Source organism: Aulonocara stuartgranti (genome assembly GCF_965226115.1).
Source record: "Aulonocara stuartgranti genome assembly, chromosome: 5".
NCBI lineage: Eukaryota > Metazoa > Chordata > Actinopteri > Cichliformes > Cichlidae > Aulonocara > Aulonocara stuartgranti.
In genome coordinates this window covers 8,943,229-8,963,700 of record NC_138943.1, presented here as the reverse complement: position 1 = coordinate 8,963,700, position 20,472 = coordinate 8,943,229, and the positions used below count along the sequence as shown (strand labels likewise).

Here is a 20,472-nt window from a genome sequence, read left to right as displayed (position 1 = left end):
TTATATTCAGCTGTCAGATTACAGTGTTTATGGTTAGGTGGCCTTTTCAGAGGGGAGAAAAAAAAACCATGTGATGTGAAACATGACAAACTCATTTATCCTCAAATGTGTTAAACAACTGGAGTGTGTAATCAGCAGGAAAATCACAATGGTCTTCTGATATCTTCAGAGACAAGTAGCTTAGAGCAAAATGCGAATAAAACACAAAGTCGTGAACACACACACTTGCGTTTACTGTACGTAAACCCACACACCTACAGACCCTAAGAGAAGGTCTGTTTTTTAGCTTTACTAAGTTGTCTTTTTAAACATCGGATACACTGTGAAGCCTAGAAATATTGCAAGTTTACTATTAAACTGAATTTTACTGTTAAGTTTACTGAATTTCCCAGAGGAATCTACCTGAGAGATTAATACAGTTCTATCTATCTATCCAAACAAAGGACAGTTGTGTACATTTTCTTCTTTTTAGTTGTTTTTATGCTGTTGTCAGGCTGTTATGGTTTAATTTTCCTGTGACAGGAAATGAGGTGTAGATCTCAGCTACACAACTCATCATCAGACAGAGGATCAAACCTAATATCGCTGCTGAAACTGACAGAAATATTTTTTGAACTTTTTGCAGACATACTTGTTCTTTTCTATTTATATGTATATTTATACCTATTTATCTCTATACTTATCTACCAATATCTCTGTTTCTACACTCATTTTATACGAGTGCTTGATGTTTGTTGTGTAGTTGCTGCTATGACAACTCAGTTTCCCTCTGGGATTAATAAAGTCTCTGATTCTCTGATGTGTCCTTCATTATGGATAAATGAGAAACAAGCAAACATAAAAAAAAAACGTATGACAATTGATACACACACAACACTTTCATGTTACCATAACATTTAGCAGCATACCTCACTGTAGCTGTAAGATGCGATAATTTACATAAGCAACAACACTCCGGTTGTCAGTCGGCCCACATTTCAAACCTCATCATCCAGTTTACAGACTGCACCAGCTATCAGCAGATTAACCTGCAGCAGCATCTTCTTATGATTTCTCTTATTCAACAGCACCTCACAAAACAAGCAAAGCAATTTCCTAAAATAACTGATCACATATTAGCATTTGTTGGGACTACTTTCTTCTGTGTATTAGTTCCAACACACATTTGTTGTGCTAATGAGTATTGATGGCAGCAGGCAGGTGAAAGTGGCCCTGATATATTTGAACTTTTCACCAAGGTCAATATTTGTGACTTATTGATGTGGTTTTAATAGTTTTGGCCACAGGCAACACACAACAACTCTTGTGGGCTGAATCAGTTAATTGTTGTTATTTTAATTATATTTTGTTATAAATATTAAATAAACACTGTTTGAGAAGCATAGAATGACATAGCATATATGGCAACTTGTGGGTTAATGAGTAATAACTTACATTTGAGGATGCACTGCCTGATAATCCAGGACTGAGAGCATGTGTAATTATGTTTTATAAACTCTATAAAATTAACTAAAATAACTGCAATTTCTAATCAGCCCTGTATCAGACATTATCACTTTGAGCCACAGCTCACGTCTCACTTACTCTATGAAGTAGACCATGCCGGTCTCAGTATAAGCCATCTCCCAGTTGAAAGGCAGGGGCTCCAAGCTGTCGTCACGAGGAAGAGAGCTCCATGTGCGGAAGTCCATGGTGCTGCTGGACTGAGTGTAGCTGGGCACTGCTTTCCTCCAGTCTGCCCCCTCTTTGTGCTCTGGAGAGCGTTGGAGGATGGATATATTAAAAAGGGAATAAGACAGTGAAAGCAAGGCAGAGAGAGTAGAAGGTTCGCCTGCAGGAACACCTATGTCCTGTGTTCCTGCTTGCTGCAGGGAATTGGCGATTCCATGTCACACACAGGATTTGCATGTCTTCGCCAAAGGGCAGTTTTAGATTTGCCTGAGCAAACTGTGTGTGAGGAAAAGTCTGTGCCTATGTATGTGTATATTTCCTGTGGGTTGCAATCATACAGGCAGGGATTCACATCGAAAGGGCCAGTTGAACCCTGAGGCTTCTTCTCTTTGATAATACTTTATAACTGCACATAAAATATATTCTATTATATTTGTAGACACTCCCCTTTAATGAGAAACTGCTTGCCAATGAACACAAAACATACAACAAAGAGCACTCCATGCCTTCCTCAGAAGATTGTTATAAAGCACTGAAACATAACTGGTTTTCATCCTTTTCTTTTTATGTGGCGCTAACCCTCCTCACAATAGAGGATAATGCCAAAAGATGTTACGCAAATCACAATAAAAGCATTTCTGGGGGGATGCATTTCCTAAAGATCATTCCACCAGAATTTTATATTGCCTATAAATTGCTAAAAGAAACAACTACAGAGCCCTTCAGCAGCATTCAAATTTTGGTTATTTACAGCTTCTAAAACACTTTCCTCTTTTGCCTCTCTGATCAAATACGCACACTTGAGCTTGATTTTTAAAGGAAGACAAAGTGCGGATGGCATGTTTGAAGATGCTTTATGTGCTCGAGCTATGTAGAGACTTGGAGAACCAGCCTGAGGGCAAAGCCTGAAGGAGAGCTCATCAGTAAGGTTCACAGCAGGGTGAGGGCCCACTCGACGATACGAGTCAGATGGGTTATAGAAGGACTGTGGTTGATAAGGACAGCCTAAGCAACGATGGGGGAAGCTGCAGTGAAGAGTTCAGAGACTTAGAGCTCACATTTTCCATTAACCTCTTTTTTCATTCGACCATAACTCTCTCCATCTACGGTTGGTCTGAGACTTCTTTGCCACAGCTGTGGGCTGTAGCAGAGCAGTCATTTGTGACTGGTTGCTTTCCATAAAAAGAACTCCTGAATGTCTGGGCATTGTTTTGTGTTTGATTTCAATATGACAGAACAGTTGTGTAAACAGACTGGATTTCTGTGAATCCCTTGTACAGCTGAGCAAGCAGTGCTTGAGCTGAGACTGTCAAAACAATGTTTCATTGTGTAAAAAATATTTTCAGCTTGGACTGGCCTCAATCTTAACCCTAATTCTCTCCTACTAAAAAAAATGGATATGGTATGTAGCATGTAACCTATTTCTGCTACAGGTCTGCTCTCCTTGTAAGCATTAAGGACAGATTCACTCCTTAGAGAGCCCAGGAGTTGTTCTGATAGATCACATGCACAGTATCCTACTCTCCTAGATCAGAGTCTCTCAAGGTGACCTGGGAGTTTATTCAACGCTAATGGTAACAGGGCTGTCACATCACACGTTTAAAATAGAGTCCAAGATAACATTATTTCTATTATTTCTAGAAAGCGATATTACTGTGACCTAAAGTTCTTTACATGTCGGTTGGGTCCCTTCAAAACTAGAAACCCAAATCTATCCTCAGGAACCAAGTCAGACAGGGCACAGACTGAGTTCAATCTAAGTGTCATTATGTCAAAAATCTGGATTATATTTAACAATGAAATGAAAAATCCAATACCTGTTGAATGCTCTCTTTCTGGGCCTGTTTTTGCATTTGGATCAGGTCTCACTGTCCTCAGGTCCCTTTCTAAAAAAGACTTAACAGTAATTCTTGATGCTTTAGGGTTTTCTAGGGTCTTTTAGGGTCAAGTATTACTGAACTGAACTAAACACAGAACTGAAAACTGACTATTATTAAACAGTAAGAAATCGGAAGCAGAAATTTCTTCCCCTGAGCTTCTCATTAAGAAAAATAATATGCGTATTGCATATTATTTTTCTTAATGAGAAGCTCAGGGGAAGAAATTTCTACTTCCGATTTCTTTCTACTTCCGATTTCTTACTGTGATTTGATCTAGGAGTACAAAATATTTCAATCTTGACTGACAAATGAGATGCAAAATGACAAAATGAATTACGAAGACGACCAATCTGCACAGGAGAGCGTAGTGCCACATTATTTTCGTACACCTTTTTTGAAGCCTAACATTTTATGCTTTGACATTGACCTACCAGGCAAGCCATTGACCAGTGGTGGCCGCTCATCATCATCCTCCTCCTCAGGTACAGCGCTGTCCTTCCTGTCCATCTTACTGACTGAGGTTGTACGTTTCCTGGGGACCTCGCCACCAAAGTCCTCATCAAACAACACCTGATCCACCAGGTCAGGCTGCACCAGGTTGGGCTCTGCTGGAGGCTTTGGGGTTCCATAGTAGTTACCTTACAGAGGAAAGGAAAATGAAAAAAAGAAGTCATTTAAAATAATGTAACCAGAAATAGAAAAGCTTGAGTATATTTCAAAAAGACCAAAAGGAAAGAAAACTGTACTTGGCTGTGCCAGAAGACACAGACAAGCCCTCCACTATGCCACTATCACCACAATTTCTGTGATTTAAATCAAAAATGATTTCTCTAAATGTCACACACCAGCACTCAAGGTCAACCATTTACAAATTTCAGAGGTCTGATTCCTCTGCATATTTTTTCCGTCTCTTAACCGCCCGCTTTGTTTCCCCTTGATAACCGCACCACAGGGCTGTCATCACTCATGTTACATTAAAATCACTTCACTTGGAATTTGCCAGCAACTAATTACACTGATCATTGAATACAGCAATTATCTATCTCTCAGCTTGCTTTTTTTCCATAATGAAGAAAGACCTTGTGTTACGGATTATAAATATTCAGTGGGATAACAGCGCTCTGTAAAGAGACGCAGGAGAGAGTAAAACTTTGTTAAATTATTTTCTCATTTAGCTCATGGGGTGATCTATCTATGTATGGCTAGTGAGCAGTATGTGGAACTCAATTTAGGCATTGAATAAGTAATTATTCAACCTCCATTAGGATTACAAATAATGTGCATACTAATTTAAATCCCTGCCATTTATTATGATTATTTGTTTGTTAAATGCTGCTCTGTCAGATGTGTTTACGGAAAAATTATCAAATTAATTTTTTTGTAATCCATTAGTAAAGGCATATATTTACTTGCTACTTACAATAAGTGATCGTCAGATTGAGCCTACTCAGCGAAATCATCGTATATAATTAGATTAAATAAAGAATACAGAGAAATACCGCTGGGAAATGCAGATCTTTGGCTATTTAATTAGCCTCCATAAACTTGATCTTATTTTCATTTGGAGCCAGTTGCTTATGGGACCATTGTATTAAGAACCTTTGATGTATTTAAGCGTGAACATGCAGGCATCACAAACAGTGTACTGTAAGAGCAGCATTTATCAACTCCAGATCTTTTTATAGCTCGCTACAAAGAGGGAAAACTGACAGCATCGTGCATGCCAGAAAGAACAGAGGGCTGTGAGGAAAATATCACAACCACTCCAGCAGCTTTACAGAGCGATACAGTAGCACCACATCAGCCTTCCTCATAAGTGAGCCCATCTTGAGCCAGGCCTCATCTCCTCGGGCATGCCAGCAACAGTACACGGCAAACAGGGTTAATGCAGCTATGGTCATCTTTCTCAAAGCAGCAGGAAGGTTGAAAAGAAGACGAAGGCTGGATGAAAGCCTACCCTTCCCCTCCTCACATGTAACTTTACTGTTTACCAAGCGACAGCCATCCGCATTTGTCAAAGATGGCTTCATTAACAGGGGTGGCACAGCGATAGCGGGGAAAGATTGGGTCTGCTGGCTAATCCCCGCCTGTCTCCTGCCACACGCTGACATTTATCAGCCAGACGCTACCTCTGTGATTAATTACTTACTAACATGTCTCTTGGCCCCTGATAAATGTGTGGCGCAGATATAGCGGTGTGTGAAAGCAGTGTATCAGCAGAGATTTGTGGCACTATTTGCCATTATAAATGGAGGGAAGCCTTATAAGCTGATAAAAAAAAGGAAGCTTGTCCGATGTTACTTGTGATCCTTGTGTCATGAGGTTGATGAGCAAGGATGAGTGAACCTGCTCCTTCCAAGTGTGTGCAAGTAATTTCATGGTGGTGGAATCAGCTACTGGTAATAAAAAAAAAGCTTCCAGTTGTGAAGGGCAATATAAGCTACACAAGGTTATGAGCACTCTTTCATCCTACCAAATGCACGGACAGACACATACACAGCAACAAATCCATCAGACCAAATCCACAAACAGTCAGCTTCAAAATCCAATTTAATGTTTGTTTTCACTTCTTGCAAAAATCTGACTTATTACCACAAAATATACCCTAAAACAACTGTATAGAAGTGGCTGACAAAAGATGAAAGAATTCTGCTCGTAGCATATTAAAGTTCATCTATCAGGGAAAAAAAAGTCTTGTAAAGACCTATTTAGTTTTTAACTGCCTCCTCTGCTCAACTCTGAAAGTGTGACCCAACCTGGATCTCAGAGGCACAGAAATCAAGGAGGGACCAACCCCCCCAAAAAACTAACTGTGAATGCTTGGCACGGATGGCTTATATGTGTGCTTGCCAGATTACCTGGGACCACAACCAACATAGATTGTCCAGCTTGTATCTGACCAATTTTAGAGCAGCCTGGATGCACAGAAACAATCTTATCCTAGAGGGATATTACAAGTGTGTTGTGTCCTCATTTTTATCCAGTCTTTCTTGAGAGAAGAACAATCCCTGACAGCTTTGTGACAAATAAGTTAAGGAGACGCTGTTTAGGCTAAAAATATATGTACATTGCCTCCCATAAGCCATTTGCTTAGTGGAGGACAAATGTTTTTCTTGAGCCATTAAGATAATGGCCATTACATCAGGGAGTTCATTACAATTAACTAAGAATCCCATTAGCCAAGCAACTTGTGCACAGCTCAATTATTATGCACGACTACAGACTTAAGGTAATTCACGAGGTCCTCACAGAACTATGGAAGCCACCTGGCCTGTGACAGGACACAGGAACTTATTTTCCCCTTTCCAAAGAAAAAAATAGGCTGGGCTTCAAACACAACTAAATGCAGTAAATCACATTCCTTAATCCGATTACTTCCACCTTTGAGTAAACTGTGCTGCTTAGAGATCAACACTCCCTGCCACAGTAGCCGTGCATCGCTTGTGCTGACTGAGTTTAAGCAGACGCGCAGAGGAGGGGGCATCCACTATCAGAGTGTTCAGAGTGTTCCCTCTTAGGAGTAGTATACTGAAACCTTCCAACTTTTGAGAAGCTAATCCTCACATCTGCACATAGCCGACGCTGTCCTGCTTCCTCGGCAAAGGGGGTTTCCACTGGGAGACGAGGAGCTCAGTATGCCTGTCAACTACATCTCTTTCTCTATTATATTATATTCCTCGATTTGCTCCCCATTTCTCTCTTTCTGCAAACAGTCAAACTCTTTATAAAAGGTATAAATCCCACTTGACTTCAGCTCATAGATGAAGGACAGGTTTTGGGTGCCTTGGTAGCCCTGGAAACCTGATCTTCAAATTCTTAGATGATCTATTCCGACAGAAGGAAGGACAGGATTTGTTCTGTATTCAAGGATGTGGAATTGTGTGCTAACAATGTATGTGTGTCCATGTGTGTCTAATGCCAGATAAAGCTAACCAGAGCTGAGCACCAGCCACAAGCTTCAGAACGAGCAGTGAAAAGATCAAAAGATTTAATTATGGAGACAAGCTGAAAAGAGAAAAGGGTGAATGACCTGTTATCTGGGAAAACTCGGGCAACTCTTTTTATTTAAATATCTGTATCTTTTTCTAGTTGCAGAACACTTTATGTTTTAGTTGTTTAGGAGTAAGAACATCCAGTAACCTCCAGCAGTTTTGTTTAATAATTAATTTTGTAATGAAAATAAAAAGAAGACTGGAATTTTTTTTGTTTTTTTCCTCTACATGCTGTCAATTATAGTACTTAGAAAGGAAATTACAATCAGGAAAACTCAGTAATGTGTATTGAAAATGAAAAAGTAAGTTTTATTTTACTGACACATTTTATTTGTCTAACCAGAGTAAACTATCCTCTGATCACTGCAACATACATAACACAAGGCCTATAATTCACCCTTTAGCTCAAACACTTTGAATGCTTTGCTACAAAGAAGAAAAAACCCTTCCTGCCTATCACACCTGTCACTGACTGCTGACTATTTCAGGTCCTAAAGTGCCTGGAAAATGTAAAGTTTATTTAATCCTTGCTACAAAAAATTTGTTCTTATTTATACAATATTTCTATGTCTATTTAAATTTAAGGTCTGCAAGCGTCATACCTCATCGCCCTTTCTACACATAGAGAGGAGAAGCTGAATAGTGCAGTTTATATCAAGAGCTGCAAATACTGCTGCTACTCTGACTGTCACTTCTAACAAGTCTTTAATCGTGTTTCACTGATCAATACATTTTGTCCCGCTCGTCACATTTCACTAAGGCAGGCTATAAGTCATAATGACTGTGAATAGCAAGCTTACACTCACTCTATTATAGAGAGCTGTCAGTGTGAATCATATTCTCTGACTAAATGCACACCGCCGAAGACATGCACACAGAAAGGTTTCTCATATTCTTAATGCCACCGTGATGCCTACCATCATAGGTTCCACTCTCTAGCAGAAGTCCACTCTCCTCCAGGATCCTAAAGTCTCCAACACTGATGAAATTGTAGTCCACGCCTGGCACCTCCCCCTCTCGAGGAAGCCGTGTTGTGCCTGCAAAGAAAAACACACAAGCATACAAGTCAACACAAGTATAGATAAAGCAGTAATGTAGAATATGTTTCAGTTGAGACAGAAACTGAGATTAAGATATTTTCTCGGCTAACAGGTTCTGAACTGAATTGACCAGTCAAAATAAAAACAACTCTCTACTCTCTGTTCTTGATTTCAAAGATACAAAAGATGCAGTTTTTGTGCATTTTTTTCTTTTTATCTGTACAGGACTGCAGTACATATTTGATAAGAGCAGATATCTCTTTTTGGAATGAAAATCCAAAGAGACCTTGGTACCATCTTGTGAAAGATGGATAATTGATGAAGGCCTGTAGAGCACTGAGGGCTTAATTCATTTAATCCTCCGTGAGTAACTGCAGCCTCTGCTAACAAGTTCTTATTGGAAGCTTCTTGGCACATATACTGGCTACAGCTGAAATGCAGAAATCAGTAGAGCAAATTAGAGATGTGAATTATGATGGAAGCAATGGGATTTGTAGCCCCCTGGTGTGGGTTAAGTTCACTCAGTGCCACAGAGGGCAACGCGAATGCAAATGACACAAGGCAATTCTGAGTGCATATTTTGCCCCTGTGGGGAAGCCACAGTCTACTTCAGTACTGATGGGAATTTTTTTCTTCGAGGATGATTATCTGCAAGGCAAAAAAATGGACACCAAATGATTACATTAGCATGGGGATTATGTAAACTGTATTCCATGAATAAGTAAGTGGGAATGTGCTACAATTGCACTCAAGGCTAATTAGGTGGTGTGTCACCAAACTTGTAAACTCCACTGAAATAACCACAAGAGTTGAAGGTAGGACAGCAGTAATTGGTAGCATGAGAGGCAAAACAAAGCAGACACACAGCCACCAGTCATCAATCCTGCATTTCATGGACATTTCTCTCACCTAAATGAATGTCAGTCATGCTTCTGGAGCAGATACTTCCTAGTTAATCCTTTCTAGGGTCATGGGAAGGGCAGAGGGTTGAGGATAAGAGGGAGATGAAGAAACAACCCTGCAGATTACCAGTCTGTAGGGGGCTTGCATAAAACAGTCCTTTATATTCAGAAAATCATTCAATCTGAAATTTTAAATAAGCCCGATTTCAGTGTAAGAGGAAACCAGAGCAAATCGAGTAGCCCTGCAGCAGAAAAGGGAGATGAGGGAAACACAGAAACGATACTACACAGACCTACAACACAGAAAAAAGTTTAGTAAGTGAATATGCTCTCACAATGCCAAGCAAGAGCACTTCTACCACTTCTGAATTCAGCAACAGCAACGCACAGTATCAGCAAGAAAGTAACATAAGTATTTTGAATTAAATACAAATATACCCTAAGTGTGCCGTTGATCTGTTCAGCAACAGTATACATGTGTTGCATTAAAATAAACTGCATTTAGGCATTACAACAACTATAGTGGAATGTTACTGAAATATACTGCAGCATCTCCAGAGTATTTTTTTGGCACTTGTAGAGTCTGTGCTAATTAGAAGTGAAAAGGGTCTGTAGATCGTGGTGGCCAAATAGCCTATTAAGTAACTTTATGTTGCATTTCCTTTTGTTTTTCCACTCATATTTTCTCCCTAATTGGACTGTGACAGCTTCACTGCACAGTGCAGGAGCAAAATCACAGTTTGGGGAGAAAAAAACCAAAACACAGACGCTTGCTTCTACAGTCTGCCGTGATACCACAGTTTGTGTTACCAAAAGCAGTTGACACTGCATTGTGTGTGTGAATGCCAACCTCTGCTGCTTCTCATTACCAACTTGTCTGCCTGCGGCGCTGGCTTTGGTCCCTCGAAAATGTCCCCTGTAGCCCAATTACTTGAGTCACAGTTGTACCTGCCAAGAATCTCCCTAAGCCATCATGCTGGATGCCACACCAATATATACCATAAACCTGCTATTGTGAATCAGTTGTGCCAATATAATAAGGGCTCGCTCATGTTTTGAGGGTGCAGATGAATGAAAGTGGCAAATCCAAACAGAACTTTGCAGCATCTTGCCATATTTTTCTTTTGAACACAAGGGTTGGAGACTGCTAAACTAACGGCAGGAAGCCCCCCCCCCCTCCAAAAAAGATACTATAATGAAAAAGGTTAAGTGGATATACTGCAGTTAATTGCCCAGCAATACACAGCAGGAATGTATTTGGATCATGGCACATAGCAGAGGGGAGAGTCTCCTCTATTCAAATTCGGGCTGTACCGAGTGACATTTTCTCAGGCTCTGGAGCTTCAGTGGGAATCAACAGCAAGTAATAAAAGATTCAGGACATGTGTCTCCTGGTTTAATTAAAGGCAACAATTGTACAACTGTAATCTGACAAAATCACTAGACACACAAGAAAAAGGCAACAGTAGTGCCGTGACTTCTAAAGTCAAAATGACACCAGTTTTTGGGGTTACATAAAGTTTAAAAAGTACAAAAAAAATGGCATCATGGTCTCTGAAGCACCCTTCAGTTTTTACTTGATTATTTTTCCTTGTTGTCTTGTTTTTTGTTAGCTCCTGTTTTATTTTAGTTGTGGATCTCTGGTATTTCTTTTTTGTTTTTCCCTCATTTGCTGTAGCCTGCCCTGCCCTCATTAATTTCACTGTGATTGTTTTCACCTGCATCCAGTCAGCCCTGTGTGCGTATGCAGTTTAATCTGTTCCCCTGTAAATTTGTCTATTTACCTTCAGTTTGACCTTCTTGTACTCACATATTTCAAAAGCTTTTCTGGGTTCTAGTTTTGTTTTTATCAGCCCTGTGGAGTCATTAAAGCTCACCTTTTGTTAGTTAGACCTATTTATTCATTTCAATTTTGTAACCTGAGGTCAAGAAAATGTTTCAACACCATCTGCTGCATGTGCTTTGGATGGTGCTAGAGGTATTGTAAACAATAGTAAGGGAGCTGCTTGTCTGGTCAAACTATATAAATAAAGCTTATAATTAGGGCTGAATCCGATGACCCAGAACCTTCACTTTCTTATGCTGCAATAGGCCTAGGTTCCTGGTGGCTTCCCATGATACACTGACTGTTTCTTCCTTATTCAGGTTTGTGTTTATACACCACTTTACTTTTAATCATTAGGTTCTGTCTCTCTTCCACAGTATGTCTCTTGCTCTGCCTCCCTCCCCACCCCACCAGCAGATGGCCGCCCCTCATTGAGCCTGGTTCTGCTGGAAGTTTCTTCCTCTTAAAAGGGAGTTTTTCCTTTCCACTGTTGCCGAGTGCTTTCATACAGTGGATCGTCTTGTTTGATTGTTGGGGTTTTCTCTGTATTATTGTAGGGTTTTTACCATACAATATGAAGTGCATTGAAGGGTTTTGTTGTGCATACAAATGGTGCAAAATGCAGCTGCTCACATTTGAACAAGTACTTGGAAATTTGAGCACATTACCCCTATATTGAGATCTCTTCATTGACTACCATGTCAGGTTTGAGCAGATTTTAAGGTCCTGCTGCTCACCTACAAGGCTTTAAATGGACTGGCACCTTCATACCTCTCCGACCTTTTACACCTTTATGTTCCATCTCGTGCTCTACGATCTCAGGACTCTGGCCTTCTAAAGGTTCCTAGAGCCAGAAAAAAAGACAATTGGAGAGCGTGCTTTTTCTTTTCGTGCCCCATTTTTGTGGAACCTCCTCCTTCAAGATATTAGGCAGGCATGCTCTGTGGAGGTTTTTAAAACTAAGTTGAAGACACATTTGTTTACCCTATCCTACATGTCTTAATTCTTTACCTTCTTTTTAAAAAAAAAAAAATTCTTACTGTTTTTAACTTGTATTGTGTTTTCTACTTGTATCGCTATGTATCGCTTTTATTTATTTATCTTTTTAGTTTCAAATAGCTGTACAGGACTTTGTTTAAAAGCGCTTTATAAATAAAGTTATTATTATTATCGAAGGGTTTTGTTGTGATTTAAATAAATACATTTTTAAAAAATTAAAATCACACCAAGCATCTCTGAAATCTCTGAAAAAGTAAATTCAGAGATGTGCCCTGGGTAGGGACTAGGGAGATCTATGTCATGTGCTTTTGGCACAGCATTGCTTGTTCAAAAGGTTCCTAGATCTGCAGCTACATGTCTTTTTGAAAAAATAAAAAGCTACTTAGTATTGTGACAAAGTCACTGAGTAGGCAAAGATGAGGTGACCTGAAGAGTGATGATCCCTGCCTGGAGTAAGAGACAGATGAGACAGGTAAGTCCGGTGCCCAAGCTTAGATGGTTTACATTTACACTAAATTCTGACCCCCAAAAATAAAAACCAAATATCTGAAGCTTTTATCTTTAAAACTGCTGGTTGATTACAAACCTGACAATGACAACAAGTCACATGCATACACTCCATTTATAATACAAACTAAACTTCACTTCACTGGCATTGTTAGGCAGATTTGTCCTTGGTACAAAGCCAGTTTCCTGTCACTATGACGGACAAGCTGCTGGCTTTAGCGTTGCATTTAACATTCAGGATGGTGTCAACGCTCTCATAAAACTCTTATTAGAAATTGAATGACCATTTCCTAAAATGTCAAACTATTCTTTTTATTTTATGGTTATGAGTAGTGGTTCAGAGCTGTGCGCCTGTCTATCTTGGTTAGAAAAAAAAACTGTCACCTTAGTCTTCCAAGGTCTAACTGCTGAGACCTATTTTCTGAACCGTCCGGACTCGAGGTTGCCACAATGGGAACTTCAGAGGTAGTCAGTCAGAAGTGGCAGGCCATAAATTTAACATGTTGAGTTCGTGCACAGTTTTATGATGGTACTTCAAACAAGGGTGGCTTAGGGCTTTGATGTTGAAATTGAAAGAAAGAAAGAACAGGGAAAGCAAAAGGGATCATCACAAATCCAAACTCTGTTGGTATTTCTGCAGAAAAAATCGCCTTTGAGAAAATATACTTTGGCAAACTCTGTCACTTAGCTATCTGCTGATGTCTTTTTGTAAAACAGACTACCCTATATTGCCATATAAAAAGTAAATGCATAACAGCTCCTTTATCTACCTTCTACCAGTATTGATTTAATGGGAAATTGTGAAAATCAGTTGATGAGGAGAACAGGGAGGCAGAGCACAAGGAATGAGCTGTCGCCACATTTAGCATGCAGAGAGCAAGGTCAGAATGCTTTTCTCATTTCTCTAATTTGTGGCTCCGTGTCTTGTCTATCCTCCATCCTTCTGCCTGTGACCCGGAAATCAATCTCAGTATGCCACGTTGAAGGATGTCTCATTTCTTTAAATGCACTTGTAGAAGAGAGGAAAGAGGAGGTTTGTCAGAGGAGATGTAATTGACGATGGGCAGGTGTGTCCTTTGTCGAAGTGTTTTTTTTTTACCTCCAGTGTATAAAAGAGATATGACTCACAGCTTGAATATATAAAAAAAAACAAAACATGAGAGATGGACTGTTTAAATAACTGTTTTGTCAGTTATTTAAGATCAAGCTTTCTACCCTTCACCGTTTGTGCGTGACTAAAAAAGGTACGTATGTTACGTAAAACATACACTGAACAAAAATATAAACGCAACACTTTTGTTTTTGCTCCCATTCCCCATGGGATGGACGTAGAGACCTAAAATTCATTCCAGATACACAATATAACCATCCCTCCCAAACAGTGGTCACAAATCAGTCCAAATGTGTGGTAGTGGGCACATCTGCTATATTGAGATAATCCATCCCACCTCACAGGTGTGCCACATCAGGATGCTGATCTGACATCAAGAGTAGTGCACAGGTGTACCTCAGACTGCCCACAACAAAAGGCCAACCGGACTTGTCTCAACTCCTCTCTCCTCATAACCTTTCCTTGCCTCCTCTACTCACATCTCTGGTGGGAGGACCTAAGACACAAGGAGAGGAAGCAAGGAAGATGAGCAATCTGGGAAATGAGAAAATGGAGGGATAGTCCAGCAGCATTTGTACATGACACGTTGATCCATCCCTGCATTCCTGTCTGTGCATGTACCTGCACTAGTGCAGTGTGTGTGTGTGTGTGTGTGTGTGTGTGTGTGTGAGTGAGAGAGAGAGAGAGAGAGAGAGAGAGAGAGAGAGAGAGAGAGAGAGAGAGAGAGAGAGAGAGAGAGAGACGGAGAGTTTGTTTGGCATAAAGCTCTTTCTCCCCATCTCTGATCTTGGTGGGGAGTCAAGGGACCGCTTGTGACCCTGAGCATTCTGTCCTCTTAGAAAACCCTCCTCTTTTTGTTCTCTTCAGAGCACTTGAGAGCCTCCTCCAGCGTTTTTGTAAAGTCCAAATGAGATGGAGCCCGTCCCAAGACCCTGTCAAGGAGGCTCGGGGATTTACCACACACAAACAGCAGAGACTGTGCTCGCGTGTTGTCTCTGTTCCCCCCCTTTTCCTCCATTACAGACCACTCTTCATCGCCTGTCCTCTTCTTTCTGTCTCTTAAAAAATTTGTTTTGTGTTTCATAACTGGCCTAAAAGTAATGCTTGCATTATGAACCTAAAATCTAAAGCTCAGTAGAATTGACCTTATGGTGTTAGTAGGCTGCACAAACAGAATGGCACAGATCAGCTGTAGTTGTGTTAGCGTAGTGCAGTGTGGTGGTAGTTAACTAAAGTGGACCACTGGCATGGTGACACAAACCAACCGCTAATCCGCCTGCTGTCAGCATGATTGTCACACATGGCTCTCAAATGTGCTTGTTTATCCTCAGCTCGTCATGTTCAACACATTCAGCGAATTGTTATGTGTCCTCATTTATAATGCCATAGTGTTACTTATAGGGTAGGAGTACTCACTGCACAACTTATCTGTGCCAAATATATGACCAGCTGAATCCATGCTGAAGAGTTGCAGGGTGAAATTGCAAGAGCAAAATAACTGCAAAACACAGCAGGGGAGCAGAAGATAGACTATTGCTAAAAAAAAAAAGCCATTCACACTACTCAACAAAGCAGCTTGTGTTGCTGTTGCACTGCACTATTGTCTGGTATGGTTGATACCAGTGTGGTCACTCTGTATACAGTGAGTAAATACTGAATTGGTGCTGTAAAACCAACCAGTTATTCAATATTGTAATGCTATTCTGGATACATGGAGGATAATATGTGCTACAGTATGCTACTGTAACTGATTCTGGAACAGGTAAAATGTTTTTATGCACCTGACATTGGAATGCCAACACTAGGTTATATACACTGGAGCATTTCAAGGTTATAAACTGCAAAAACGGATCTTTTTTTGTTTGTTTTAAATTATTAGTTGTGGTTCAAATGTTTTTGCTTTTATACATTCAAACCACAATCTAAATAAAGCTGAAAGGAGAGCCAAGGGTAATTGAAACAGAAAAAGAGTAAAAGTGAAACAGAGAGGGTGAAGGATGGGAGACCGAGAGCGAGGGAGTGAATGATGGAGGTGCCGTCACTGTGCAAGTCCCGGACTCTTGCTCATTAAGACAGTAATTCAAGCAGGGGATTAGAGAGTCAGACTCATGCACCGAACCCACTGGCTGCGGATGATGAATGGTGGTCAAAGCCTGTAATATCTCACTGACCGCCGCCGCGGTACATGAAAATATACAACGTCGTGTTTGAACAGGTAGTTAATACTGGGGGTGTGTGGATGGGTGACAGAAAAGAGTCCAAGCATGTTATGTTGTGTGTGTGTGTGTGTGTGTGTGTGTGTGTGTGTGTGTGTGTGTGTGTGTGTGTGTGTGTGCAGAGAAGAGCAGGTGAGAGTGACAGGTAGCAGTGCTGGGGGGGAAATTACTGGAATGAGTTTTGTAAAGCTCTTTAATAAACTTCTGTCCATCGAGTGTAACTGACCCAAGATTCTACCAGTGCAGCCAGGTTTTGAGAAGAAAAATTCACAAAGTTCACAAAATGACTGACAGGTATATGAGAGGAATAAACACAAAGAAAAACATAGAAAGACTCAGAAACTGAGTGAGGCGAGGGATGGAAGAAGGATCGTCCTTAAGTAAAATATATATTAAAGGTAAGCAGCTTACTCTCTGAAAATTTTCACACTTGCGCTGCATGACCCCTCTGAACAAAGCAGAGCAACTTCCAGCCCTGAGGGGCGCGAGTGCTGAGATGCTGCGTGTTTGTGACAGGGCTGTGCCTAAGAGTCTGTCATTGCCTCAGCAGAAGTCCCTCTGCACGTGACTTAAACCTTGACTACACCCAATTACGGCATTTCTCTGAGCAGAGTCAGTGTTCAGCATGACGTGGTAAATATTTAGGCCAATATATCTGTGCAAACATTACGTCAGACTTACAGACACCGTGTCAGAGTCACGTCTCCCGTCGATGCAGTTTCACTTCAGCACATCATCTGGTGCCTTAAAATTCTGTGCAGTTTCTCCTTGTGCCTCATTCGACATCAGTGTTTCACCGTTTTACAATAAATTTAATACAAATTTAATACAAATTTTCTAAATGGAAATCTGTTTTTAAATTACAGTAGCAATGCAGACAGATACAGCACAAAAAAAATCCTTTTAAGAAAAGAAATAAAATTGCATTTCTAATTTTAGAGGCGTTCCCATCATTGTGGCAAACAGCCTGCATTTATGCAACCCACACAACCCTTAATCGGGATATTAATTTGCACCTTTGCTGTGCTAACAGCCTCATCTCTAATTTTGGTAATTTCCATGCTTTCATTTAACAAAAACGGCGAACATTCAAGCTTATAAAACCTTTTGAATTATCTAAAAAAAGGTTAGAAAATGCAGAGGCGTCAGGCTGCAAATGTGTTCTTCTTTTTCTTAGCTCCTGGAAAGTGACATTTTACCAATGAAAGGTTTCTGTCTGCACGGTAAAAGTGAATTTTACTCGACTAACCCAGTCCAAATCCTGAAGACATTATGAAACATTTCCACTGTTTGGAATTACAGGGATTGTATGTTTTTGGAATATATTAATTTGTAATGAAATGACTAATATTGCTTATAAATATTTTTCCGTTTTTCCACTCAAAATTACTATTACCCAAAAACCCATTCACTGTCCACAGTACCAACCTTTTTATTTACCACTCAATTACTGATTACAGCAAGAATAATAGCTGGTGACGGCCCCGCTGAGTAGAATGTCAGCAAGGAAAAGCAGAGAAGGGGAGGGAAAAAGCAGGAATATTTATGGAAAGAATACGACTTTGATCATTATGATGATACGGCACAGAAGTAAATAAGTTACACGGGGGTTACAGAGATGTCCTTGGCCGGGTTGCTATGGTGACACTGAAATGTGTGTTTTGTAGTGTGTGTGACAGAGAGCTGTGAGTGACTGACAGTGCAGGAGCAGACAGGGTACATATGTGTTTGAGCGCGGTGTGCGTATTCAGGCTTGCGTAATAAAATCAGAACAGGCCTGCTGCTTTTCAGTGCAATATGTTTCCAGCTGTCAGATGCATACAGAACGGCCTCATTGTTCCCATAGGGTGCTTCAGACAAAAGTGCACATGTGCTGAAAATAGGGTAGACTGTACATTCAAACCATGTATAGTGAATGCCATCAATGGTGTACTTACAGGGGATGGTGCGTAGGTAGAGGTTGTCCCGTATAATCTGTTGGAGCTTGTGGTCCAGCGAGCCCTTCTGAAACTGCAGACTGAGGTAGTGGCGCAGGTCCGTGTTCAATACTTTTCCTGCATCAACAGAAGCAGAGGCAAGGAAGGTCAATAAAAACATGTTGGTAGTCTCTCAGAAGAGTTTATGCCTAAAAGGAAATCCATCCAAGAGGCATGTACCCTCACAAAGTAATCAATACAACAAAATGAGATTAAACTGTTTTTCTTGACAAAACTGTAACCCTTTCATGCCTCAACGTAATATTTACGTTTGTTTCTCAGGGAATAAACTGTGTTCTGTGTAATTATTTGATGCAAACTGTGCTAACAAAGAGAAACATGAAATGGAGACGACTTAATAAAGACATGGGTTTTATTTTTAGAACATCATACAAGTTAAAATCAAGGTATAAGAAAAACACTGTCATGAAAGCATGAAGAGCTTAACAGACAACATGGTTTGACCAATTTACCCAAGAGATGTCTTTTCAGGTGTCAATAATTAAGCAATTAAGCCCATGCAACTCCCTGAACACTCCTGCAGTGATATTGCAAGGCACGGAAAATGGCCAGCTGCAGTCTGCCAGTAGTACTTTAAGTGTAATCATTTGAATTCAGTTAGGTGTATTTTGATTCATTCTATATAGACAGTATACAGACAGTATAAAGGGACACGCTAACGAATGAATGGTAGCTTACATTAATCAATGAAAGGGCAGTACAGAGGTTAGCAAGCAGTTTCCTACTTAAGAGTTTTTTAAATTTTGATACTCTGGGTTAATTGTAAGACCCTCCCTGAATGAATGAGGTTAAATTAATGAAACAAAATGTAAAGATCATTTGGTAAACTCAAAATTCACAAGGGGCAAGGGAAAACAAAGTCAGAAACTGACAGAATATATTCTTATGTGGAGAGTATGTGAGACCACCTGTCCTTTCAAGCTGAGAGCTTAAATCCTTGTTGATTTGCCTTCTAAGTCCAGGTCGATTACACAATTGAAAATGTAACTGAGGGGGAGAACAAAGGTTAAACTGATTATTAAACTTTGATCTCTTCTGTGAAATTCACTGTAATCATTTAGGATGATTGGGGATTTGGAGTACAAAAGAGACTATAGAGGGATTTCTGGCCTAGAAACACTTAAAAAATTGATTGCAAAGCTGCAGTAGATTACATCTCTGACTGTTTGTTGCATTCTGAGTAATCGGAACAAACTGGACCGAGCTGAATCCATTCATCCGAGGCAACAAATCGGAAATCCAAACCGCTAAGAGACAGTTGATAACAACTGTGCCTGTTGCTCGGTGGTCTTTACAGTTTCAATAACCTCGCACAAGACTCATAAACTTTTTTACCAAAGACACGCAATGCCACAACCTCCAAGAAGCAAGACACCAGAGATTTTCATAAGAAAATCTGAAAAGATTTCGCCTTTGCTCTCAACTCCCAGAAGCCTTTGAAAAAACAAAGAAAGTTCATGCAAAGTTTGAGGCAGAGGAAGACTTCTGAGTCGTCATACACAAGCAGGGAAAAAATACTTTTTCTTTGAAAGAACATGATGAGGAGTTTGGAAAACAGGAAGAGATCTTCGTTGCCTGCAAGCCCTCATCCTCCTCATCTCTTGACAGAGAGAGTAGGCTTTGAAACAGCGTGACTACGGAGAAGTAATCATTTTCCCCCCATTTCACTTCTATTCTCTCTTCGTGTCTTTCCCCTCTTTGTGGTGCACACAGCCCAAACTCTGCTCAGCATGACACTGTTCTGCATTGCTATGAATACCAATCATAAGGACTAAAGATGAGATCTCGCTACTGTAGATGCAGTATATGTACTAATAGAGAGGGGAGAGGCACTAGACTAAGGAGGGGTGATAGAATAATGATGAGCTTTGGGTATATTTCCATAAGCTTACTCAACCCTCAAATCCTCTTTTCCTCATCAGCTCGTGACAGAAGCCAACACAGGCCATTATTGTGACAGCGCAGCTTTCCGATTATTTTGTGTTCTAAACTTACTCTCATTCCAGGTTTTGGAGGCTACTGACTCAAATCAAAATGCCCCTCATGTCCAGAGGCCTTGCTGCCATTTGACAGAGTTTTAGGAGCTGTCATCCCGCCGGGCTTGGCTTTTCAGAATAAAGGTTGCCTGTTCTCCGTCTGCCTCTCCAAAGAGGGCTGCATTACAGCTGGTCTAGCAGACAGACAGATTGAAACTGGTGAACCAAGGCCCAATCTGGAAACTTCATCTCAAAACTGTCCCAGAATATCCTTTTCAGCTTGCACACATGGGAATTAATAGGGAAGTGAGGCTTTTTCAGCAAACTACATGTGCTCCATATGCTCACTGACAGCT

At 40.4% G+C, this 20,472-nt stretch overlaps 1 protein-coding gene across 3 annotated transcripts in view; it reads right to left on the bottom strand.

The window, feature by feature from the left end:
- Positions 1 to 20,472, bottom strand: part of magi3b (membrane associated guanylate kinase, WW and PDZ domain containing 3b) — a 124,288-nt gene that overhangs the window by 20,615 nt on the left and 83,201 nt on the right. For 2 of the 3 annotated variants that reach the window (XM_082534531.1, XM_082534530.1), the window contains exons 2-5: positions 18,081 to 18,197; positions 8,461 to 8,580; positions 3,983 to 4,189; positions 1,585 to 1,753 (exon numbers count right to left, since the gene is read on the bottom strand). In XM_082534531.1, coding sequence (XP_082390657.1) covers positions 1,585 to 1,753; positions 3,983 to 4,189; positions 8,461 to 8,580; positions 18,081 to 18,197 — 613 coding nt within the window. Of the gene's footprint in view, positions 1 to 1,584; positions 1,754 to 3,488; positions 3,558 to 3,982; positions 4,190 to 8,460; positions 8,581 to 18,080; positions 18,198 to 20,472 lie in introns of all 3 variants that reach the window. The other variant, XM_082534529.1, reaches the window with a different exon arrangement.